Here is a 26,476-nt window from a genome sequence, read left to right on the forward strand (position 1 = left end):
GTTCAATAGTCAATGGTGTATTTCATTTGTGTTTGTTTTAAAAACAAAGTTTGCTGTTACTATTTGGGGGTGATAGTGTACTTTTAATTTTATAAAGGCAGATTAGGAAAATGACAGAATTTAAAATTCATGTTAAAGGAAAAGGCACTCAGTAAATGTCCCTCCCCAGGTTTGTTCCTGTTAGAAATTAATACATTTTGTGCATGCTTTTTTAGAGTGTGGGAGGCAGAAACAGCACTAAGTGAATAAACTGTTATTAATCTATAAACAGTTGTATTAAAAAGTTTTTTAATGTTGCAAAAACAATTATATTGTCTCGTTTAAGCATGTAAACACTTAAGTTTTCAGAAACCAAATACTAAGAGTGGTCACATCTTATTTCTAAACCAGTATAGTAGGGCATATATATTTTATTTTATTTTATTTTTTCTTTGTGGAGCCTGGAATGTGTTGCTGCCCCAAGAGTGAGTGATGAAGCCAGCACCATTCTTCTTCCTTTTTTTTTGTATACCATTTTTAATTGTATTTTTTCCATTACTGTTTATCCCCCTTATACCTTCTTCCACCTCCACTCACTCTCCTCCCTCATCCCTGCAGCCACCACACGGTTGTCAGTGTCTGTGATTTCTTTTTCTTCTTGTCTCAATCCCTCCACCTCCCCCCCCAAACCCCACCCATCCCGACCAAACATCCTTCCTGCCCAGAGCTGTCATTCTGCTATGAGTCTGTCTGTCTTGCTTGTTAGTTCAGTTTATTCATTATATTACACATACAAGTGAAATTATATGGTACTTGTCTTTCTTATATTTCATTTTAAAGTTTAAGGACTCAGACATAAGCTCATCCCTACATGAACTTGAGATTACCGAAATCAATTTGTATCTGATAATGTTTTTCTTTGGAAAAGAGTACTTTTATTTCCTTTGTTATAAGGCTCTTATTTTAAAATACTATATCATAAATTACTCTATTTGTTTTTAAGAACTTGGCAAGTGGCTTGAACCTCTGAAAAACCTTAGATTTGAAATTAACTGCATCCCAAACCTAATTGAATATGTTAAACAGGTAAGTAAAACTTAAAAGTGCTAGATTTTATGAACTGTATGGTAGTATATAGTAATAGTACTTGTGTAGCTGCAGTAACTGTTAAGTGTTCGGCTTGATTTCCTAGACTTTGTGGGTACAGATTGGTATATGAATATAGGTGGTGGGCGTGTGATTGTGTATATACATGAATGGACATGCACACAACCCCGTGTTTTCTGCTTCCCAGTAACAGATTTTGTCCTTTTTTTTCTCTCAAGTCAGAGTAGTATCATCTACCATTATGATGACATTAATAAAAGTTTTAAAGTTAAGTGCTATGAGAATGTAACATACAATTGTTTCAGTTAAACTTTAGTGAAAAAGAATTTTCTGCAAAATTTTTAGATGAAAATTGATGGAGTCAAGTCTAGATAATTGCAGTGGGAGCTAGTTCTATTTTTGTTAATTTGGGATTGTCATATCTGCCATTGAAATAATTCATAAAAGGTAAAAACATAATAAAATTTATAGTATTACAGTTGAAAAATTTATATACAATTTAAGTAATTCATAATTAAAAATTCATTTAACTTACTGCATTGTTAGCCCTGGCCAGTGTGGCTCAGTTGGTTGGAGTGTTGTCCTGTAAACCAAAAGGTTGGAGGTTCGATTCCTGATCAGGACACATACCTAGGTTGTGGGTTTGATCCCCAGTCAGGGCGTATGGGAGACAGCCAGTCGATGTTTCTTTCTCGCATCGATGTTTCTTTCTCTTTCTTGCTTTCTCTCTAAAATCAATAAACATTAAAAAAAAAAAAAAAGTCATTACACTGTTAGTTTTAGAAGTTTAACCCTTTGAGTGCCAGTGTTGCTGTGAGTGACACTGACAAATTTTCCCAAAAGTGCCAGCGTCGCTCCTAGAACTCTTTTTTCGATGGCTATAAATGTAAATAACAATGGAATAATGCATATTTTGTTTTTTTTCTCCTTTTTTGTACCTCAGGTTATATATTGATACAACTTTTTCTTATGTTGATCCAAATTTCGAATTACGTATGGCACTCAAAGTGTTGAAAATTTTTTTTACTCCTTAATACAGTGTGTATGCATACACATTGGGGACTAAAAGTGCTCATAGATGCATAAAAAGTTTTACACTAGAGGGGCAGAATGGACCTTCATTGATCTTTCATTTAACAGATGAGCTGTCTGTATGTATGTATGTGTGTATTTGTAAACCATCATGGTTTTGGAGTTGAAATGTATGTAGTATGTTGCTATTCTGACCCAGCAACAAAGTACCATTTAGGTTTATCTGCTTCAGAGTTCTCTTTACTGACTTGTCTTCCCTTATCTTGTCTTTTTTTTCTCCATCCCTCCTGAGAATACTGTTAACCTCCCATGGTACCATCATATTCTTTGCTCCTTATTCTGTGCCTTAGGTGACCATCTGTAGCTTTTCTTTATATTCAGTCTTTAATTTAACAGAAGTACAGTAATGTCCTGTAAATTTATTTATTTATTAAAAAGATTTTATTTATTATTTTTAGATGGGAAGGGAGGGAGAAAGAGAAGGAGAGAAACATCAATGTATGGTTGCCTCTTGCATGCCTCCACCTGGGGACCTGGCTGGAGGCATGTGCCCTGAGTGGGCATCAAAACTGTGACCCTTCAGTTCTCAGGCCAGCACTCACTCCAATGAGCCACAGCAGCCAGGGCTGTCCTGTAAATTTAGATGGTCATGTGTTTAGGGAACTTGTGTATGGTCAGGGAAATATATAAGGTATCCAATAAATATCAGGTAGCCTAGTTTTAAAAAAGTTTAGTTCTAGAAATTTGAATTCCGTTCTATAATTAAAATATTTTTGATTTTTATGTAAATTTTTATGCCATTAATATTGTTATTTGAAGTGACTCTCACTTGAAGATAAACTAAAAACAGTTGACCTAAGACTGAAACTTTACTCTGTGGCTCCCTGCTACCTTAATGTAATTAGTGGAATTACTGAAAGGCAGCAAGGAAGAAATTAGAGGAAAAAATAATCTAAGGTGCAAAACTATGAGGGAAAGGAATTACTTTAAGTTTCTCCTCTGAGGTTTAGAAGTCGCAATAGTAGCATTTTAAAATGTTGTTTCTTCTAAGTTTTTTAAAACCATCTATATGCTGCTCTGTGGAAACTACAAAAAGAGGAAGAAAAGAAATTTAAGCATAACTATTTGTTGCTAGAAAACATAGTATGGGCAAGTGCTAAGGACATAGGGAACTACACTTTTTTCCCTCTGACCATGCCCCAACTGACCATCATAACTAGACTCTGGTATCTGCATTATTAAAAAAATGTGTGTTATATAGTTCTAAAACATTTCATGTTGCTGCTTCAGTTTTGAAAGAGGTTTATTACCTATAGGGCTTTGTAAAATCAGAGTCATTGGTTCATTGTTGGGAGAGAGTATGTATAGAAAGAATATATAAAAAGAAGCTATTTAAAATTTTTAGTATAGAGTATCATACATTTCTGTATGTTACCTTAGTACTTTTTAATATTCTTGTACTTTGCAATTATTCATTTTATTTACATAATATCATATGGTACAACATATGCCAAAGATCAAATAATCTTTATAAACTTTATTAGCCTTTTAAATTTAGTTCAAAAATTTTAAATGATGTAAGTACTTAACTTGACGCTCATTTTTAAGTAATGCCTTCTTTGGAATTTCTCTTGATCTGATAGGTACCAAGAAATTAAATTTTTTGTTTATTTTTATTTTTAAAGAATATTGATAACTTGATGACTCCAGAAGGAGTTGGCCTTACCACTGCCTTGCGTGTTCTCTGTAATGTGGCATGCCCACCACCCCCTGTTGAAGGTAATGTGGCTACTGTACTATCATTTTTTAGCCTAGTATGGATATAATTTATCAAATATTCAAAAATCCGACTGACTATTAACATACAAGTAATTTGGTTTTCTTTTCCTCTTGTATAAAGGTCAACAGAAAGACCTCAAATGGAATCTTGCTGTTATTCAGCTTTTTTCTGCTGAAGGAATGGACACCTTTATTCGGGTTCTGCAAAAATTGAACAATATTTTGACTCAGCCTTGGAGGCTCCATGTCAACATGGGGACTACACTTCACAGAGTTACTACTATTTCAATGGCTCGCTGCACACTCACTCTTCTTAAAACTATGTTAACGGAACTCCTGAGAGGTGGCTCCTTTGAGTTTAAGGATATGCGTGTTCCTTCAGCACTTGTGACTTTACACATGCTCCTGTGCTCTATCCCCCTCTCAGGTCGTTTGGATAGTGATGAACAGAAAATTCAGAATGATATCATTGATATCTTGCTGACTTTTACACAAGGAGTTAATGAAAAACTCACAATCTCAGAAGAGACTCTGGCCAATAATACTTGGTCTTTAATGTTAAAAGAAGTTCTTTCTTCAATCTTGAAGGTTCCTGAAGGATTTTTTTCTGGACTCATACTCCTTTCAGAGCTGCTGCCTCTACCATTGCCCATGCAAACAACTCAGGTATCACTTCCATATAACATGAATCTTATAAATGACTGCCATAACACTTTTTTAAAAGCCAGTGATTTTATAAAACAAACAAACAAACAAACCAATCCTCATCCCCTTCCCCTAAAAAAGACATTAAATGACTGGCTGAGGGTGAGGTAAAGTTGATGCAAATTGGTCATTAAGGAAATATGGGGGTATATTTTAAATAAATTTTTGTTAATGTGAATTTTATTATGCTGTTATGTATACTTGTACTTTTGTTATTTTTAAATTCTTTTTTTCTCCTTTATCGTGTGTAGAATTTGTCATTAACTAGGTTGTTTCACCAATGGACTCTGCTCTACTGACTGCTAACCTGAGAACGATATTTTTTAGATGCATTGAACTTAAGCAAATGTTTAATTGTATAATGATGTTTTAAGCATCTTAAATGTTTTCAGCATGTAGTAAAGATGTTCTTTTCATAACAGTTATTCCTGAACAGTTTTTGTGACTATAAATAAATATTTAAAAATCTACGAACACATACATTATACTTTTTTAACAGGTTATTGAGCCACATGATATATCAGTGGCACTCAACACCCGAAAATTGTGGAGCATGCACCTTCATGTTCACGCAAAGTTGCTCCAAGAAATAGTTCGCTCTTTCTCTGGCACAACCTGCCAGCCCATTCAACATATGTTACGGCGTATTTGTGTTCAATTATGTGACCTTGCCTCACCAACTGCACTTCTGATTATGAGAACTGTGTTGGATTTGATTGTAGAAGACTTGCAAAGGTATTTTCTTTCTTTTTTTAATCCTCACCCGAGGATATGTTTATTGATTTTAGAGAGAGAGGAAGAGAGAGAAACATTAATTGGTTGCCTCTTGTATGCACCCTGATGGGATTGAACCCGCAACATAAGTATGTGCCCTGACCTGAGATCGAACGCACAACCTTTTGGTGTATGGGACAACATTCCAACCAACTGAGCCACTCGGCCAGGGCAGTTATTTTCATTCTGCATAAAAAAAATTTTTTTTAAAGTTATTCTTGACACAGATACAATTTTTTCACTTAGAATTTGTAAACCAGGGTTTAGAAAGCTCAGATAAGATATATACATACAAATATACACATACACATTTGTATATGCATATACATACACCTATATGTATATTAGTATTGATTATTTTTAATTAGAAAATTTTATTTCATTACTTCAAGTGCAAATTACTTTGAAGGTCTTGATTTTGTGCATTTAAAAGGTGAACCATAAAGTATATTAATTTGAGAAAATATATTATTGAAAACCTAAATTTAGAAAATTTTATAGTAATTGTGAAATTCCAGAGAAGTTGTCATACTCAAGAAATGAAATGTTTTATACAAGATTGGTCTGAGTTGATATGTGTTGAAAATAAATATTAGTTAAGTAATACCTTAAAATCAAGAAATTTGATTTCTAAATGTATTGATTTTATTTCAGCACTTCAGAAGATAAAGAAAAACAGTATACTAGCCAAACCACCAGGTTGCTTGCTCTTCTTGATGCTCTGGCTTCACACAAAGCTTGTAAATTAGCTATTTTGCATCTAATTAATGGAACTATTAAAGGTGATGAAAAATATGCAGAGATATTTCAGGATCTGTTAGCTCTGGTGCGGTCTCCTGGAGACACCGTTATTCGCCAACAGTGTGTTGAATATATCACATCCATTTTGCAGTCTCTCTGTGATCAGGTATTTACAGTTACTTCATAAATTCTGTGTGCGTGTGTGTGTGTGTGTGTCTAAAAGCTGTTGATGTAACTCTTTAACTGTAAATAAGGATATCTCACCTATTTTATTACTTCTGTTGTTGAGGGAGATGAATTTGACTAGGAACCAATAATAAAATGGTTTAGTACTTCAAAGCTTCTTTTGGGTTTGTACTTAAGAGTTTCTTTGAAGAACTCTTTCCTTTTCTTTGTGAAATTGCATCCTTGGATAGTTGCTTTATGTGCCACAGTATTATTAGTTTCAGGAGTACAGCACAGTGATTAGACATTTATAAAACTTAGAAAGTGATCACCCTGAAATTGGCTATGTACTCTGTGCTATACTTTATATCCCGTGACTATTATTATAACTGGCAATTTGTACATCTTAATTCCTTCCCCTTTTTCATCCATCACCCAAACTCCACCTCCCATCCAGCAACCATCAAAATGTTCTCTGTATCTATGAGTTTGTTTCTGTTTTGTTTGTTCCTTTATTTTTTTTGATTCCACATATAAGTGTAATATGGTATTTGTCTTTCTCTGACTTATTTCACTTAGCATTATACCCTTTAGGTCCATCTATGTTGTTGCAAATACCATCAAGGTTTTATTTTTTATGACTGAGAAATATTCCATTAGGACAATTTTTGAAGGCATCACAGGCTACTACAGTTTCAGTATTTTTCAGACTACTGTGCTTATAGATGCTATCTAAAAGTAGTAGTATTTCTCCCTGCTGTTTATGTTACTGACTTCTAGTCCATGATTTAATAAGAATTGTTTTAACTTTGGAAGCCCGTTGTGATTGGGATCTTTGGAGAGTTCTATACCTAGTGATATCCTAGCTTGTCAAAATGCTTCTGCTCTCTTATCATCAGGTGTGATTTTTTTTTTCAGGCAGAATATTTTTAATAGGCTCCTTTATTGGAAGATTATCTTTTTTCTAGCTAATAAAAATTCAGTGTGTTTACATCTAAACACTCAAGTCGAGGAGGAGCAATTTTTGTAATGACTTGCTTTCACAAAAAGGGGGCCTGATGGAAAATAGGTTTCGAACTGATGGAAAGGATATTTCAAGTTCTTAGATGTCAGAATATCCATTTGACTGGTGTTATATCATCCACATTAGCTTTTATGACTATGCTGAAAAACACTATAGCATCCTCGCTGCTTTGAGCACATAGACATTCATGGCTTCAATTGTTTTATTTTCCTTCTGATTCTAGCTTTGTTTTGTAGTTTTAACCTAAGTTGAATACTGGTTTGCAGTTTGTCGAAGTTATTAAAGGCAATGAAACATACCTAAAAATGTTCCTGTAAAGTCCACTTCTATAAGAAGAGTAATGGGAATTTTTAGTTATTATTAGCTAACCTTGCTTAATGTTGAAAAACTTGAATTTTAAACAAGAGGAAGATATTTAGTTGGAAGATTGTGTTCAAATGTTTATTTGCTCCATCCATCCCTTTTTGTGATGTTTTAAAATCAAATATGGATATATTTATTAAATTTATTTCTCTGAATGGTTTTTAAAATATATTTTAAAATATTCAAATGAATGAATAATATAGTGATCTAAAATATTTTAGTACCAGAAGTACTTTAGTCAACCAGTTGAGAAAACAAACTACACTCAGGCAATACAGAAAGAAAAAAAAAATTTTTTTTTAAAGATTTTATTCATTTATTTCTAGAGAGAGGGGAAGGGAGGGAGAGAAACTTCAGTGTGCAAGAGATACATTGACTGGTTGCCACTCTCACACCCCCAGCTGGGGACCTGGCCTGCAACCCAGGCATGTGCCCTAACTGGTATTCGAACCCGTGACCTTTTGGTTCACAGGCTGAAACTCAGTCCACTGAGCCACACCACCAGCCAGAAGGAAAAAAATTTAAAGAGATGTTCTTTTAAACTAAAAATATTATAAAGTAAAATATTTAGTTTTGATTTCATTAGGTCTGTATCCTTGTATTAAGTTTTATAGGAGGGTAATATGACTCCTTTGTTCTTAATGTGTTCGAATATATGTTTAGAATGGGCCCGTAACAGTATTTTCATGAGATAATTACTAAGTATTAAATACTGTGTATTTCTGATATAAAAATGCTAAGTGATGGTGATATCACTTTTTAAAATTATTTTTTCCTATTCCCCTTCTTTCTCACAGGATATTGCACTTATTTTGCCAAACTCTTCTGAAGGTTCTACTTCTGAACTAGAGCAGCTCTCCAATTCTCTACCAAACAAAGAATTGATGACCTCAATCTGTGACTGCCTACTGGCTACGTTAGCTAATTCTGAGAGCAGTTACAGCTGTTTACTGACCTGTGTCAGAACAATGATGTTTCTTGCAGAGCATGATTATGGATTGTTTCATTTAAAAGGGTAATGTTTTATCTTATTCAATATACTCAGATTTAATTTTTTCTCTTTTACCTCCCCCCAATATTAATTAATATTGTAGAAGGTTGAAGGTATGAGGAGAAATTTTATATTTATGGAAAAGATCTATTAGCAATGGGATGTGCTTATAATAAAATCTTCAGGATTAAAAATATAAATTGAATAGACAAATTAATTTGGGCATCTTAGAGTATTTAAGGAAATCTTATTGTTTCAGGGATGTTAATTCATGTTTTAAGGTATTTGTTTTGTTGATATATTCACCCTAGTCCTTCAAAGGTGATGATAGTGTGATGTTATGAATCCTAAAACTAAAAAGGTTGATTCTGTATTTCTTATTTTCTAGACGAATGGCTAAGAAGAAATTAATTTGAAATGATACTGAATATAAACCTCATGCTGCTTAGTCTCTCAAATATAATTTCTGCTCTGTCCACGCCTTCATTTTTTCTTCGTGCTGGCTATTATATAGATTTTCTTGGGAATTGGTAGAAGTATATAGAGTTATGAGATAGAGAGGAGGAAATATATATGTGCTTCTCATTAATTCTTTTAACATTGGTTGAAAAGTTAAGTGCCAGTACTGTGTTTGATGCTGGCTCCTACCATCTCCACCTCTTTGTCCTGGTAAGCCTGATAATGTCATTTTCTTTGTTAGTTGGTGGCATCTTTAGAACATCCAGGTTTTTTTCTTACTCTCACCATTTCCCAGTCTCTCATCAAAATCTTTAAATTTTACTTCTTGAATGTCCTTTTTCCTGTTGCCTGAATATTTACTCTTTATCCCTTAAAACTCACCTTACACACTGCACTTCCAAGAAAGTCAAAAAGGTTTTTTTGATCCGTCTGTTACTGGCTGGATTAGGTGCTCTCACAAATACCCTTTGCATACCTCTGCCGTAGTATTATATGTAATGTTTTGGCTTTGCTTGATTCATGTTTCTGGTCCTTTTATAAATCTGTAATTTTTTCCTAAGTTATCTTAACTTGTTCTCTGTTCTCCCTTTCGCTCTAGTCTTTGTGCTAAGCTCCAAGTAACCCATTTGTCTGTTTGACATCTGCACTTGGCTATCTAGTGAGCTTCTCACACTGGACAGATCTAAAGCAGAGCTCTCAAAGTGCTTGCTTCAAACATGTTTCTGTCTTGCTCATGCCGATAAGTTTTATCACCATCCACCCAAGTGTACTAACAAAACTTCAAGATTCTTGATTCTACTCTTTCACTCACTCTTTATATCCAGTCCATCAGTAAGCCTAGTGGATTGTACTTCCAATATACATCCTAAATCCAATCACTTTTTCACGTTCACCCTTCTCCAGTTCACTGTCATTTCTTGTATGACCCATTGAAGTAGCCTCTAGTCCTTTCTGGCTTCTGCTATCATCCCCCTGAAATCAATTTTCTCAGCACTCAGGCTGATCTTTTTAAACTTAAAACAGATATATGTCATTGTTTTGCACAATTCTTCTGATGGCTTCCAGTTGCACTACAAATAAAATCTACCCTCTACAATGATCTTTAAGGCTGTACGTAGTTTGGTCCTTGCTCATTTCTTTGTCTTATAACATTTTTATCCTTTGTTTTGCTCTTTGTCAGGCTTATTTTTCTCTGCAGATTTTTTTCCCACTAAAATGTCTTTCCCCTAGATCCTCCTAGTATTTACTTTCTCACTTTGATCAGGTATCTGTATAAATATATTCCCTGTCTAAATACCTGTTTAAAATAGGCTATCCATTGCATCCCCATTTCTTATTTCTTTTAATATTTTTCACTGTATTTATACTGTTTGATGTTATATAGATTTATTGTTTGTTTGTCTCTCACTAGAATATAACATAGCCGAGGACAGGGACTGTGTCTGGACTATAACCTCCCCATCACCTAGAAACCTGATATATGGTAGGCGCTATGAAGGAATAAAAATGAATACTAGATCACTTGGTCTATGAGTATCTATTGAATGCATTCTCTGGGCCAGATACTGTTCTAGATGCTAGGATTTTATTAAAAAATTCCTTGCTTTCTTGGTGCTTTCATTTTACTAGAGATAAACAGACAATAAACATATAAGTAATATACATACATAGTATGTTATAGAAAAACATAAAGTAGAACAGTGGGATAGTGAGTGTCAGAATGAAAGTGCAAGTTGCCATTTAAAATAAGGAGAGGTGATTTAGGGAAGTCCTCGCTGAGAAGTGAACCTTAAAGAAAGACCAAGACCTAAGGAGGTGGGGAGTAAAACATGTTAATATCCTGACAGAGAACAATTAAGATAGCATGCCTAACGTGTCTGAGAAACAGCTGTGAGGTCACAGTGACTGCCTTTTGAGTGAGTGAGCAAGGAGAAAAGTGACAGGGCACAGGGTCAGTGAAGTAACGGGAGGGTAGAGAGGGAGGAAGATTATCAAGGGCCTTTAGGGTTATAAGTTTGAAAAGTTTTGAACAGAAGTATAGCATGATCTGGCTTTTATCTGGCCTTTTTTTTTTTTTTTAAGATAAACAGGTCACTATATATTTTTACAAAAAATCCTCACACCAACTCTGAGGCAGGTCCCACATAAAAATTTTTTTGAGGTAATTTTACATTTTCACAAGAATTGCATAAATGACAGTATATAGTTCAGATATAACATTCATCCAGCTTACCTATATGTCATGTCTTATGTAACCATTGAATATTTATCAAAACTAAGAAACTCACCTTGGCCTAATATTTTTAACTGAAATACAGAACTTATTTAGATTTTACCAGTATTTTCATTAATCTTTTCCTATTCCAGGATCCAACACAGGATCCTTACATTGCTTTTAGGTGTAATATATCCTTTGTCTTCTCTATTCTCATTTTTCACAGCTTTAACATTTTTAGAGAATATTTGTTGGTTATTTTGTAAAATAACCCTCAATTTAATTTTGTCCGATGTTTTCTAATGATTAGATTGAGGTTATGTTTTATTGAGGAGGAAACCAGAGAGGTGATGTACTTTTTCAGTGCATTTGTCAGGAAATACATGATGTACAATTGATGACACTAACCTTGATCTCTTGACCAAGGTATCTGCCAGGATTCTTCAAAATTATGGACTTTCTATTTTTAATCACTAAATATTTTAGAAAATATACTTTTGAGACTATGCAAGCATCCTATTTCTACCTAAAACTTTGCCCACCAATTTTGGTATCCATCAGTGAATCTAGGCATGTGGCAATTACCACTCTGGTGTTCTAATGGTGATTTCCTATTTCTCTCATTCCTTTTTCAATTATTATCCTCCTGTAAGGAAAAATAATCACTTTTCCATTATTTACTTATTAAACTATATCAGTATAAATTCATGAACATTAATTTTTCTCCTGTGTAATCTAATATTATTATCTTGTTGCTCAACTTGTGTCAGTGATTTTGGTTTTTCTTATTGGATTGACCTAGGAAATGCATATATGTGTCCTAACTTATGTGTACATACACATCTATATTTATTTCTGCATCTGTTGTGTGTGTGTGTGTGTGTATATATATTTTAAATGAGTCTATACTGATAACTTTAATTCCAATCCAGTGTCAGAAAGTGGGCCAGCTTCCCCCCTTTCCTTGTAATCTCATTCATGTTTTATGTATACAATTATGCACAAATATTTGTAGATTTTGTACATATGCATAGATTTGGAAAATGTATAGAGCCCTGTGTTTATCACCACAGTTCTATATAGAGCAGTTCATGACCCCAATATTCCAGTGTTCTATTCTTTTATTAGAGAGCTTCTTTATGAGTTGAGCAACAAAATACCAGAATTTAGTATTGCTTTTTTTTTTTTTTGTATGATATCTAAGAGGTGTGTAGTGGACCACAGTTTTTTGTTAGACCATGGAAATTAGGTTCATTTGTTTAAGGTTATAGGTAGAGGCTTGTAATTGGTATAGTCCAATTTTGAACCCATCCTTTTTTCATTAATCATATTATCTTTGTATTTAATCTTATTTCTGTTCGTTGTGACTTGTCTGTTTCATTACTTTATATAAAGTTCTCAAGAAGAGAAGTCCTACTTTTCTCTCTTTTGTTTTGCTTTATCGAAGTCTTGTATGATGGCTTGTTAGACTCTAACCACATTTTTCAAATACAAGCACTGCATATTTAACGTTAATATACTTATTTTTATTGGCTAATTATATTACAATTAAGGGATATAATTGAATATTAGAATACAGTGCTTTACCATGAGGTTCTCTTTTGTTCAACTAAGAACTGTAAATGCATCAGATAATTTTAGTAGGACTTATATTGTCATGATTTTAGGTATGTGTCATATGATTGTCATGCTTGAAATCTCTATAACGGGCTGGCACACAATGCGCCATGGGCCAAATCCAACTTGCCAGCATTTTTTTTTAAAGTTTTATTGGAATGCAGCCAGCATTTATGTATTGTTTATGGCTACTTTTTTTACTACACCAGCAGTTGAATAGTTGTGACTGAAATTGTATAGAGAAAAACAAGCTAATTGTGTATAGCCTGCAAAACCTAAACTATTTACCATCAGATTCTTTATATAAAAAATTTGTTGACCTCTGCTCTATATCTTTGATTTTCTTATGTCAGATTATGGTGTCGTATAGTCAGTCCTTGTAGTTATATAAGTTGGGCTTTTTGGTCAGGCTTCTGACACAGTTAAATTTTATACATTTATTATTTAGAGGGAGGGTTTTTCTTTTAAGCTTATCTTTAAAAGGAGATGTCAATTATAGATAGTGCTTTATTACATGGTTTGTATACACAGACACACCAAAGTACTTTTTACAGTTTTTAAAATGGTGGGCTAAATATTATCCTATCTGAACTGAGATAGTTGATTTCTCATACTAGACTTATATGCTCAGGGTTTAAGACTTTTCCTTTCTTTTTTCTTAATTATAGTTCTTTAAGGAAAAATAGTAATGCACTGCATAGTTTACTGAAACGAGTGGTCAGCACTTTTAGTAAGGACACGGGTGAACTTGCATCCTCATTTTTGGAATTTATGAGACAAATTCTTAACTCTGACACAATGGTAAGTATATATACATGTATATTATATGTATTATATGTATTATATTTCTTAAAGTTACAAACTTTTTGTCATAATAAAAAATTTTACTTGGGTTCAAAAATATCTTGGAATAATGTTTTTTATAACTTGGAACTTAGAATCGTGTTTTTATCTCTGTCCTCCCCCCACTGTTAAATCAGAGTTTATTGAACTCTGAAATCTTATTAAGAGTTTCTCTCATTAGTATTTTCCAGAATTATGCTATATATTGTGGACATAATTCCAGAAGTCATTAATAAGTTTGGAAATGCCTCCCCTGTTGGAACCTAACTATGCACATTAGAATATTACAAACTCTAAAAGGTCCTGGATAAACAGAAATTTGCTTTATTGCTGTCTAACCCAATTTTGTCCAAATGTACTCTGAATATTTTTAACTCATTTACCTTTAAAATGTTAAAAAATAAAACATAAGCCAGACCATCATCAACCTACCTTTCATTCCCAACCTCCAAACAGAGCAAATAAGACTCTTATAGACATAATGGTTTATTGAATTTCTTATTAAAACTGTATGCCCTCTTTCTTCCTCAATCTAGTGTTTTCTGAAAGGAAGGAACAGTATCAGTTTGAGTGGGAATCTGTTAAAAATAATTATTTGTTTTTATTTAAAAAAATTTTTTTTTTAAATTACAGTTAACATCCAAAAATAATTATCAGCCCTGGCTGGTGTGGCTCAGTGGATTGAACACCACCTTGTGAACCAAAGGGTCACCAGTTCGATTCCCAGTCAGGGCAAATCCCTGACCAGGTCCGCAGTTAGAGGCATGTGAGAGGCAACCACATACTGATGTTTCTCTCTCTCCCTTCCCCTCTCTAAAAATAAATGAATAAAATCTTATTTAAAAAAATAAACTTTATAAAAAAATAATTTTCATTTAATTTCCATTGAAATGTGTCCACTTACTGGACAAATGATAGGTGCTCCAAACAAAATTTTAATTGTTAATGCCTCTTTAAAAACGCTAAGTCCTGCATCTGGATTGGTGGGTAGAGTTTCCTAAGAAACCATATTAATTTTGAGCCATTTAAAACAGAACTGTGGTCTAAAGATTTGAAACTACTTAAATATTCTTTCATATTTGACAATATGGATGGATTTATTGTCATGATCCAAGATTTGTTTTGTGGATAACTTTTCTAGTATTGAGTTATTATCACTCCAAAATTCATTTTCTACTGTGGCATACTTTTAAAAGCAGAAAATACTTTTCTGTGTGACAGAATATAGTCTTAAATATGATAGTTACTGTTTCTTTAGCTGTTTGCCTTCTCTCCAAAAAAATAAATTCAGTTCCATCAGTTCTTTGTTGTAGCAGGCGTTTTATTAACTTGAGAATTACTCAATATGTTATGTGTCCTGCATGTACTAGTGTATTTGCCATTGGATATTTTTGTTGAGAAATCTTGGTGCCAGTAAGTCGAGTGCATGTGTGTACTTTTTTTTTTTTTTTTTTTGTGAATCTTAACTCAAAGAAAATTTATTTCAGCTTTGAGCTGACCAAATCCTTCTTGAAACTAGCCATTTATACTGATGTAAAATCAAAAGTTTGAGGGAAAGATTATAGTAAATGGCTTAAATATCTGAATAAGTTTGGGAGCATCTTTGCAAATTTCATTGTTCTCAAATTTAATTTGATTGTGACATTTACAGGGATGTTGTGGAGATGATAGTGGTCTCATGGAAGTAGAGGGAGCTCATCCATCACGGACGATGAGTATTAATGCTGCAGAGTTAAAACAGCTTCTACAAAGCAAAGAAGAAAGTCCAGAAAATTTGTTCCTTGAACTAGAGAAACTTGTTTTGGTAAAAAAGAAAAATAAAAACAGTGCATTCTCCCAAGACTTATTTTTCTACCATTTAACTAGCATAAGTTTTTTTAGTGACCTTTTTAAAAACAACTCTCAGTTGGGTATTTATAACGTTTGAAGTAACTTTTTGAGTTAATAATTTGGAGTAAAGTCTTTCATACTGTTATGAATCTTAAGGAGTAAATGAAGGCAATACTTTTTGCATTATTTATTGTTGAATGCAGGTGTCCCATGCCACCATTCTTTAGAAGTAAAATGACAAGTGTTTTTGGTATTTGTTTTATTTTAATATGTTAAGTTGGTAATTCCCTGATGGTGCTCCAAATTTCTAAGTAATGATATAATACAAACTTTTCTACTAAAGAGTTCATAGATTTGGGGCATAAATGTTCTAGTTTTATCTGCATCTTCTTACTCTGTTTTTGTATGTATTTAGGAACATTCAAAAGATGATGACAACCTGGATTCATTGTTGGACAATGTAGTTGTACTTAAGCAGATGCTGGAGTCCTCAGGTGATCCTTTACCTCTTGGTGACCAGGATGTAGAACCAGTTCTTTCAGCTCCAGAATCTCTCCAAAATCTGTTTAACAATAGGTAAGAAATAAAAAACCCTACCTCAACAACGTTTTGTGGTTGAGTAGATATTGTGTATTTAATAGCTGAGATGTAGAGAGGGCCAGCTTACTATTTTTGTGCAACCAGCCAGATAGTAAAAATTATAGGCTTTGTAGGCCATATTAAATCTCTGTGGCATATTGTTCTATAACTTTTTTTTTCTTTTGATTTAAAAAAACTTAAAATATCCAAACCATTTCTAGCTTGCAGATTGTACAAAGAAAACAGGCCAGCAGAATGGGAGTCGTAGTTTACCGATCCCTGACATGTGCCTCTTGATCTTTGGAGCACTATACTTTTAGGGCATAATGATTAGTCATTGTAATGCAATTATTCTCTAGATTTAGAAAAATTAAACATAGGCAGTTTCTATACAATTTGGTACTGTTTAATAAACTTGGCGTTTTGGAAGTAAGACCAGTTCTCTTGTGACATTTTAATGAAAGGTCAAATTTGTCATAACAGGATTAGTTTCTAAGTTACTGGTTTTTAAGGATCCCTAATTTTTTATTTATTTTTGTATTTTTAATACTTACCTGAGGATACGTTTATTGATTTTTAGAAAGTAAATAAGAGAGAGAGGGAGAGAAACATCAATGTGAAAGAGAACTATAGATTGGTTTCCTCTCATGAAAGCTCTCACTGGGGATGGAACCCGCCAGCAACCCAGGCATGTGCCCTGACCGGGAATCGAACCCACCACCTTTCTGTGTTGGGGATGATGCTTCAACCAACTGAGCCTCCTGGCTAGGGCAAGGATACTTAATTCTTAAATAACTTTTTGGAGGAGTGTTTTCAGGTGCTAATTTTACTAATACTTTTACAGGGTAATAATTTTAATTGTACCTTCCACAGATTTTATGTAGATCAGCTAAAAATTTGATTTGGAATTCAGCTTTTTACCAAATACTTTTCCTGTTCCAGGACTGCATATGTACTAGCTGATGTCATGGATGATCAGTTGAAATCTATGTGGTTTACTCCATTTCAGGCTGAAGAGATTGATACAGATCTGGATTTGGTATAATTTCATTACTAAATATTTTGAAAAAAGTTGTTGCTTTTTCTGTTTCTTTGTGTGTTGTTAGCAAAATAGGTTTTATATTATATAGCTGTTAAGTTCATTTGGGGACCAGTATTGCATAATTTTTATATCAATCATCCATTTAATGGTCTCTAGGATTCAGTTTTTATGCCACTTGTGCTTCTTTCTGGTTAGTCTAGGTCTGTATATATGAGAACGAGACATTTTAGGGGGAAATCACATATTTGCATAAGTACACAAAATTACAATTATTTCTGTGTGTGTGTTTAAGGAGAGGAATGGTGTTGTGGTATTTGCTCTTAATTGGGGAAATGTAAAGAATGTATTTGTTAGAATAATGCAGTAGTACTACTAATGGGAATTGACATCCTTAAACACTGTTGAGTAAGGGAAGAGTGTATTTACACTAAGACAAAATTTAATGTCATCTGTTTCATGCTTCTTAAAGGTATATTAGGGAGGATGATTTTAGCCACATCTTATGGTACCATGTATTGTTTTGTTTTTTCTTAAAAGTTTTAAAGTATATTTTATTGATGATGCTATGACAGTTGTCCCAATTTTTTTCCCTTGTCCCTTTCCACCTGGTACCCTCCTTCCCTCCAGCAATCCTCTCCTCTTAGTTCATGTTCATGGGTCCTGCATATAAGGTCTTTGACTTCTCCATTTCCTTTACTATTCTTAACATCCCTTCGTCTATTTTGTACCTACCAATTATGCTTCTTAATCCCTGTACTTTAACCCCATTCTCCCCCTTCTTCCTTCCTGCTGATAAGCTTCATGTGGTCTCTGTATCTATGATTCTGCTCCTGTTCTAGTTGTTGCTTATTTTTGATTTGTTTTGTAGATTCAGTTGTTGATAGTTGTGAGTTTGTCATTTTACTGTTCATAGTTTTAATCTTCTTTTTCTTAAATAAGTTTCTTTAACATTTCATATAAGGATTTAGTGATGATGAACTCCTTTAGCTTTATCTTGTCTGGGAAGCACTTCATCTGCCCTTCCATTCTAAATGATAGCTTTGCTGGATAGAGTAATCTTGGTTGTAGGTCCTTGCTTTTCATCACTTTGAATACTTCTTGCCAGTCCCTTCTTGCCTGCAAAGTTTCTTTTGAGAAACCAGCAGATAGTCTTATGAGAACTCTGCTTTTCTCTTACTGCTTTTAAGATTCTCTTTTTATCTTTAGGCTTTGGCATTTTAATTATGATGTGTCTTGTGGTCCTCTTTGGGTCCAACTTGTTTGGGACTCTGCTTCCTGGACTTGCATGTCTCTTAGTTTAATAACACTTCTTTGAGGAGGAATGCCAACTTCCCCATCTCTCAAGCCCACAACTGAATTCCTAAGATTTTTTTTTTTCACTATCAATGATGTTGCTTTTTGAAAAGATGAGGGAACAAGGCAGGCCTATAATTTACTTGAGCCATATAATTTATAGGAAATAAGAATTTCTGTTGTCAAATGTTACATTAATTGGTAAATTTAAAGTGTATTTTTCATTTAATTTAATTTCTATGACTGCAGGTTAAAGTCGACTTAATTGAGCTCTCTGAAAAATGCTGTAGTGACTTTGACTTGCACTCAGAATTAGAACGCTCGTTTTTGTCAGAACCATCGTCTCCAGGGAGAACCAAGACCACTAAAGGATTCAAACTTGGGAAGCACAAGCATGAGACCTTTATTACTTCAAGGTAAATTTATTCTACTGAAGATCTTGATTATGGTCATGTAGGCTTATTTATTTTAATGTACTTAGGACAGACACAGGACTATTACAGGATAAAGGAAATAGACATAATACTTGAATCATGAATATTGCTTGGTCAAGACATACCCAGTACATTTATTTATTATTCTGGTTTATGAGTTTAGAAGGTTTGGACAAGAGTGAACTGGATTATTTTATGAATAATTGTTAGTCATATCAATAAAATATGAATACCATTCTTAGCTAGTTTTGTTGTATTTCAGTGGAAAATACAGGTATACTCTATAATTGGTCATTTCCAGTCTACTACAATAAAATAAATATCATAACAAAGCGAGTTACATGAAATTTTTAGTTTCTTTGTGCATATAAACGTTATGTTTATACTATACTATATTAAGTATGCCATATCATTATATTTAAAAACTAATTGCATACCTTAATTAAAAAATACTTGATTGTTAAACGATGCTAACTATCATCTGAGCCTTCAGTGGGTCATGTTCTGTTTGCTGGTGTAGAATCTTGTTTTCAATTTGTAAAAAATGCAGTATTTGTCAACTTCAGTAAAGTAAAGCACATTAAAGCAAGGTTTGTCTGTTAACAAACCTGTAAAAGTTACCACAATTGGAATAAGAAATAACTGATATGTAGTTTTCAGTATTGCAAAGATTGATTTACATTTTTATTTGAAATATGAGAAAAAACATTTTCATGGAGTATTTTTGTTTTAATAGTGGAAAATCTGAATACATTGAACCTGCCAAACGAGCTCATGTTGTGCCACCACCAAGAGGACGGGGCAGAGGAGGATTTGGACAGGGTATACGACCCCATGATATTTTTCGTCAGAGAAAACAGAACACAAGCAGACCACCGTCTATGCATGTGGATGACTTTGTTGCAGCTGAAAGTAAAGAAGTGGTCCCTCAAGATGGAATACCTCCACCAAAACGGCCACTCAAAGTATCACAGAAGATTTCTTCTCGTGGTGGATTTTCAGGCAATCGAGGAGGACGGGGAGCTTTTCACAGTCAAAATAGGTTTTTCACACCACCTGCTTCAAAAGGTAACTACTTATGTTTGTTTTCTAATGGGTTAAAACAGCAATTTTCATCTGGTGTGCTGCAAGAATTTTTAAAACAGGCAATACTTGACTATTTAGTGAGAATACTGACCTCTTTTTCCTGAGATTATCAAGTAAAAAAAGATGACAAGAGCCAATACAACAGTAGCTGTCTGGTGTGAATGAATCAAAATTATACTTACTTCTTTTTGTCAGATTGGCAAAATATATATTTTTATGTGTGCTGCAGAGTTTTAGTAATTAGTTTATATGTGCCACGAGATGAAAAAGGTTGAAAATGGCTGGGTATAATTTTGTTAACCAGTGTCACCCTCAATAAATTCAATTAAAAGGAAAAAAGAATATTGGAATATTAGAATATTGAATAGAAGTGACTTAGACGGTAGTGATTCAGATAAAGTATTTTTCTGTTACTTCAATTTAGCTGCCTCTAGACCAGTGGTACTGTTTGCAGAGTACTTAATTGAATAGAAAAAAAATCTTTTTTTTTAAAGTTAACCTTTGCTTAATTGCACATTTAGTGATGAATTTAAGTCTTGGCTAATTTTTTTTTTTTTTTTACATTGAGAACTGTGTTTATTCTTTCTGAATAATATTCATACATTATTTTCCCAGTTGTACTTATCAACAATTTCCTTAAGATTGTTCTTTACATTCACCATTGTCTTACCTGCTTGATTCCTAATGTTATATTTAATGTTTTAAATTGTTTCAATATTATAGAAACTGAGTTTATTCATAGAAATTATACTTCACTAGTGTTTTCCTACTGCTCAGTGAGGAGGGTGGGAATAAAAGAATAAGAGTTTACATTAATAGTAATAAATAAATATGGTGGGAACTGTTACGATATTCTCGCATCAGCTCCGTGAGGTAGGTCCTGTTAGTACACCCACTTTATAGGAGAGAAGACTGTCAGCTGACCAGGACCCATAAATAATAGTGATAGAACCACTATATGAACCCTGGCAGTCTGGCTCCAGAGTTTCTGAATGGTGCTGCCACTGTATAGTAGATTTCATGTACAAAAATTTCAGTTTATCTTTCATTACTTTTGAAGATTAAGGAAAACCCATCATATCTTCCTTAATCTTAACTGAAGTCGTGAAAAAAGATTTTGCTTTTGTTGCCTTTAGGAAACTACAGTCGTCGGGAGGGAACAAGAGGCTCTAGTTGGAGTGCTCAGAATACTCCTCGAGGAAATTACAATGAAAGTCGCGGAGGCCAAAGCAATTTTAACAGGGGCCCTCTTCCACCATTACGACCACTTAGTTCTACAGGTATACATTCTTTCTACTTGATATTGTTGAGAGAGAAAGGTGAATTCTCATTTTCAAATGATTGAATATCATGTACTCTGATTCTGGGAGAGAATATTTTAGAATGTAGATGCGTAGTTCTAAAGTGAATTTAATTTTATATGTGAATGAGTGCCCCATGTAGATTTTCTATAGAAATAATCAAAATTTCAGATTCTGAACTTTGTGTATAATCTAAGCAATTTCATGGTGATGTGCTCTGTTTTTATAGTTCAATAATAAAAGCCAATCCTTAAGGTACATTTTTGAACAAAGTGTTTTAATAACAAAGGTATCTTTACAGGGTATATTCTATTTTTGATTACAGTATCATCTTGTGTAAGCATCTAACACTTAACAGCTTTATTTGAGATGTTCTTACAAATGAAACAATTTACCTATTGAAAGAGGACAATTCACTGGTCTTTAACACATTCGCGTAACCCATATATGGATTTTAAAGGTGCAAAGAGTAATTTCTGTGTATTCATATAATGGGAGAGGAAAGGATGTTGCAACTAAATACTATATTCTTTCTTTTATAGGCTACCGCCCAAGTCCTCGTGACCGTGCATCAAGAGGTCGTGGGGGACTTGGACCTTCCTGGGCAAGTGCAAATAGTGGCAGCGGAGGCTCAAGAGGAAAGTTTGTTAGTGGAGGCAGTGGTAGAGGTCGTCATGTACGGTCCTTTACACGATAAAAATTCTTTTGGGAACATCGTAAGTGTATATGAACATTTTGTGACAACAATAAAAGTAAAATAAGACATTGAAGGACCAATTTAGACTTAGCAGTTATCTGGAGACATCTGAGAAAATATTTTTATCTGAAGAAAGCAGATTTTGTTTGATACCTAACACAAAATTTCAATAAAAATCCAAACTTTGTATCTATGTTTATATATTTGTTTTCTTCTTCTTTTAAGACTAGTTAGAAAATTTCTTCGTTAGAAAATGAATGATGTAATGACTTTGTCTTAGTGTCTACCTTGCTACACCACAGATGTTCTCAATACTTTCTCAGCTAATTGTGCTCTTTAGTGTTTCAGTAATATTTTTTACAGGACATCTAATACAAAAGATATGCATCATACTTCCAATTATTAAACAGTCTGGTCCAAACAACTTAGTGAGAATTTACATCATAAGCACTAGTAACTGGACACTACACAACTTCTCAAACCCTGGAATCAGTTTGGATTGACATTGCCACTATCATTTTCTTTTCCAATAGGCTTTTGCACAGTACTTTTTATCTTAATGGCTGAAAACCTATTTTTGCAAAGATGCACTGTCACGGAAAGAAATATATGCTACCTAATATTGAAAATGTAAACTACCTCAAACTAGTAGTTTGTGTTATGTCCAACAGATGCGTTCCCCTCAAAAATTTACAATAAACTGTGGCACTTATGCTACTTTACTAGGATGTCTTGGTACATAGTTTTGGGGACCTTCTTGGTTGTAACAAAAGAAACAACACTTCTACACATTAGAAATGTGTACATACTTTGTGTTTCAGCTTTATACCTACATATACTATTTTATTATACAACCATTTAAAGCCTGAAATGAGTCATATCCTAATAGTTACTTGGGAAACTGAAAAATCTAAAGAGTCTGGACTTTATATACAGAAATAAAGTTTATAACAGAAAATAGATCTGTTTTTCCCAAGAGATAACACAAGTAACATAAAATATAGAATTCTCTTAAACAACAAAGGAGTGTGTGAGTCTCATTTGATTCCTTATCATCCTGTTTTGCTGAACTATGTGTGAGTGAACAAAAGCTCAGTTCTAAAGATTCTGATGTTTAAGTGAAAATAAAGGAAATCTTATAACTAATGACCTCAAAATAATCCAAGGTAACCTAAACTTCTTTCAGTTCTCAGACCTAATAAGCTCATCTCTAAAGGTACATTTTTCATATTACATAGAATTTATAGTTCTTAATATCTGAAACAAACACGTGAAAATAATTGTTTCTTAAGTAATTACATTTGTAAAGTAGTAACATGGCTATATATAGGTACATTTCTTTGATTCTTCTGGAACACTTCACAAATTTGCGTGTCATTCTTGTACAGGGGCAATGCTAGTCTTGTTCTTTTTATTTATTTTTAGAGAGAGGAAAATGGAGAGAAACAATAATCGGTTGCCTCTTGCACACCCCCAACTGGGGACCTGGCCCACAATCTAGTTATGTGCCCTTATGGGGAATCAAACTGGTGACCTTTAATTTGCAGGCTGGTGCTCAATCCACTGAGCCACACCAGCCAGGATCTTGATTTGTTTTTTAGCTTTAAGTTAGATATATCTTTTGAGAGATATTAGAGCTGTTTATTCTCTTTGACCATTAGTGTAACACTCAGCAATTCAGACCAGCCAAAGTACTCAAGTATTGCAGTAGAAGCAAATTAATACCAGGCAAATTAAAAATATCCTGATTAACTAAGAGTCTTAGATAAATGAGAAGGGAAGGAATTCAACATGTTGACTGTTGCTTTCATGCATATATTACTCAAACATTTTAAACAGTCCAGCAAAGAAGGTGTTATTGTAATTTTACAGATGTAGAAAGCTGAGAAGCTTGACTCAAAAGTGATAGAGGATTTAAAACCACGTTAGCTGCCCCAGCCAGTGTGGCTCAGTTGGTTGAGCATTGTCCCACAGACCAAAAGGTGACTGGTTTAGTCCCTTGTCGGGGTGCATGTGGAAGACAGCCAATCAATGTTTCTCTCATGCTGATTTTTTCTCTCTTCCATTCCCTCTCTCTAAAATAAAAAATAAAAATAAATTAAAAATATAGGTTGGCCAGCTTATAACTTAAAATTTTTTTCTTTTATTAATTCTAGAGAGAGGAAAGGAGGGAGAAAGAGAGAGAGAGAAACCGATTGGTTTCCCTGGCTGGAAACCAAATCCACAACCCAGGCATGTGACCTGACCAGGAATCAAACTGGTGACCTTTCCATCTGGGGGATCATGTCCCACCAAAGAAGCCACACTGGACAGGGCCCAGCTTCTAATTTAAAAAAAAATTTTTTTTTAATATTTCAATTGCAATTGATGTGCAATATTATATGTTTTAAGTTTACAACCCAGTGATTAGACATTAATATAACCCACAAAGTGGTCACTCAAATATATCTATTGGGTTGGCCAGAAGGTCCATTTAGTTTTTTCCATGAAATAAAAGGCACACTTTGATTTTCACCAGTAACTTAACTGATTTGGTTATTTTGAGTATGTCAGCTATCATCTACATGGTATAACTTGATTGTTCTCAATTAATGTTTCAATTTGATTGCTATCAACTTCAACTGGTCTACCCGACTGTGGAGCATCGTCCAGCAAAGAAATTTCCAGAACAGAATTTCGCAAACCACTTTGACATGTATCAGTCACAGCACCTTCTCCATACACTGCACAAATACTTTATTTACGTTTCAGTTGTGTTTTACCTTTCTTCAAATAATGCATAATATGCAGAAAATTATTTTCTTTCATCTTCAATATTAAAATGGCTACGCAAAATTCAATTTCAATTTTTTTTTTAATGCACACTGATATGACAGCGGTCACAATACAATATAACAAAATTATTTGAGTGAAGTGTAAGACAACTAAGCACATTTTTTTGGCTAACCCAGTAGTACCCATATGACACGCTATGTAGTTATTACAATATTATTGACTATATTTCCTATGCTGTACTTTACATCCCCATGGTTATTCTGCAACCATCAATTTGTACATTTTAATTCCTTCACCTTCTTTACTCATCCAACTCTCCCATCTGGCAACTGTCAAAATATTTTCCGTATGTATGAGTCTGTCTGCTCTACTTGTTTATATTATTTTTTAATTTCAGATATAAGTGAAATCATATGGTATTTGTCTTTCTCTGACTCATTTCACTCAGCACAACACACGCTAGTCTACCCGTGTTGCAGATTGCAAGATTTTGTTTTTTTCTTATGACTGGCATATTTCATTGTATATGTGCACCACTTCATATTTGTCCATTAATTATCAATGGACACTTATTTGTTTCCATATACTTGGATAGTAAATAATACTGCAATGAATAGTATTTGGGGTATCTTTGGATAAATACCCCGAAGTGCAATTGCTGGGTCCTCCTTTGTCTCTTGTTATAGCCTTTCTTTTTTAAAGATTTTGCTTATTTTTAGAGAGGGGGGGAAAGGAGGGAGAAAAAGGGAGAGAAACATCGATCGGTTGCCTCTTGTATGCGACCTGACCAGGTTCCAAAATCACAATCCAGGCACGTGCCTTGGTCAGGAATTGAACCGAGGACATTTTGCTTTGCGGGATGATGCCCAACCGAGCCGCACCAGTCAGGGCTAGTCTTTGTTTTAAAGTATGTTTTATTTGGTGTAAGTATTGCTACTCCAGCATTTTTTAAAATTTCCATTTTCTTGAAATATCTTTTTCCATCTCTAAATCTGTCTTTAAATCTGAAGTGAGTCTCTTGTACGCGACATACATAAGAGTCTTGTTCTGTTATCCTCTCAGCCACCCTATGTCTTGATTGGAACATTTTTTCCATTTACATTTAAAGAAATTGTTGATAGATATGTATTTATGGCCATTTTATTTATATTTTTAATCTTCAAGAAGACTAATATTTCTTGTAATACTATAAGTTTGGTGGCGATGAACTCCTTTAGCTTTTTCTTGTCTAGGAAACTATCTGTCCTTTGATTCTAAATGATAGCCTTGCTGGATAGAGTAATCTTGGTTGTAGGTCCTCATTTTCATCACTTTAAATAATTCTAGCGTGCAAAGTTTTTGTTGAGAAATCAGCTGACAATTTTATGGGAGCTCCTTTATAGGTAACTATTTGCTTTTCTGTTGCTTTTTTTAAGCTTCTCTCTTTGTCTTTAATTGTCGGCATTTTAATTATGATGTGTCTTGTGGGCCTTTTGGGTTCCAGAGGTGGATTTAACGGTGGGCGCACTAGGCACACCGGCCGTGCGCCTTGGGCCCCGACTGCTGAAGGACCCCGCAAGACCCCAACTTTACACTTTTTTCTAATGACACCAAGTTTGGTCCCATATGTGCAATTTTAATTACGTACAAGTTGTAAACTTGTGGG

The 26,476-nt window shown here is 33.9% G+C and overlaps 1 protein-coding gene and 1 pseudogene across 2 annotated transcripts in view; one reads left to right on the forward strand and one right to left on the reverse strand.

Annotated features, from left to right (window-relative positions):
* The window catches only part of VIRMA (vir like m6A methyltransferase associated), a 54,993-nt gene extending 32,744 nt beyond the window's left edge, over positions 1-22,249 (forward strand). Inside the window, exons 11-24 of one of the 2 annotated variants that reach the window (XM_090283559.1) lie at positions 983-1,065; positions 3,804-3,897; positions 4,019-4,563; positions 5,102-5,337; positions 6,031-6,283; positions 8,467-8,684; positions 13,620-13,752; positions 15,446-15,598; positions 16,040-16,200; positions 17,146-17,242; positions 18,788-18,954; positions 19,709-20,040; positions 21,195-21,338; positions 21,902-22,249. In XM_090283559.1, coding sequence (XP_090139685.1) covers positions 983-1,065; positions 3,804-3,897; positions 4,019-4,563; positions 5,102-5,337; positions 6,031-6,283; positions 8,467-8,684; positions 13,620-13,752; positions 15,446-15,598; positions 16,040-16,200; positions 17,146-17,242; positions 18,788-18,954; positions 19,709-20,040; positions 21,195-21,338; positions 21,902-22,056 — 2,771 coding nt within the window. In that variant the 3' untranslated portion in view covers positions 22,057-22,249. The remainder of the gene's footprint in view (positions 1-982; positions 1,066-3,803; positions 3,898-4,018; positions 4,564-5,101; positions 5,338-6,030; positions 6,284-8,466; positions 8,685-13,619; positions 13,753-15,445; positions 15,599-16,039; positions 16,201-17,145; positions 17,243-18,787; positions 18,955-19,708; positions 20,041-21,194; positions 21,339-21,901) is intronic. The other variant, XM_090283560.1, reaches the window with a different exon arrangement.
* Positions 22,250-23,399: 1,150 nt separating this feature from the next.
* On the reverse strand, positions 23,400-23,492 carry LOC150004233 (U6 spliceosomal RNA; annotated as a pseudogene).
* Positions 23,493-26,476: the final 2,984 nt, after the last annotated feature.

The sequence above is a fragment of the Furipterus horrens genome, unplaced genomic scaffold (genome assembly GCF_987537825.1).
Source record: "Furipterus horrens unplaced genomic scaffold, mFurHor1.1.pri manual_scaffold_7, whole genome shotgun sequence".
Lineage (NCBI taxonomy): Eukaryota > Metazoa > Chordata > Mammalia > Chiroptera > Furipteridae > Furipterus > Furipterus horrens.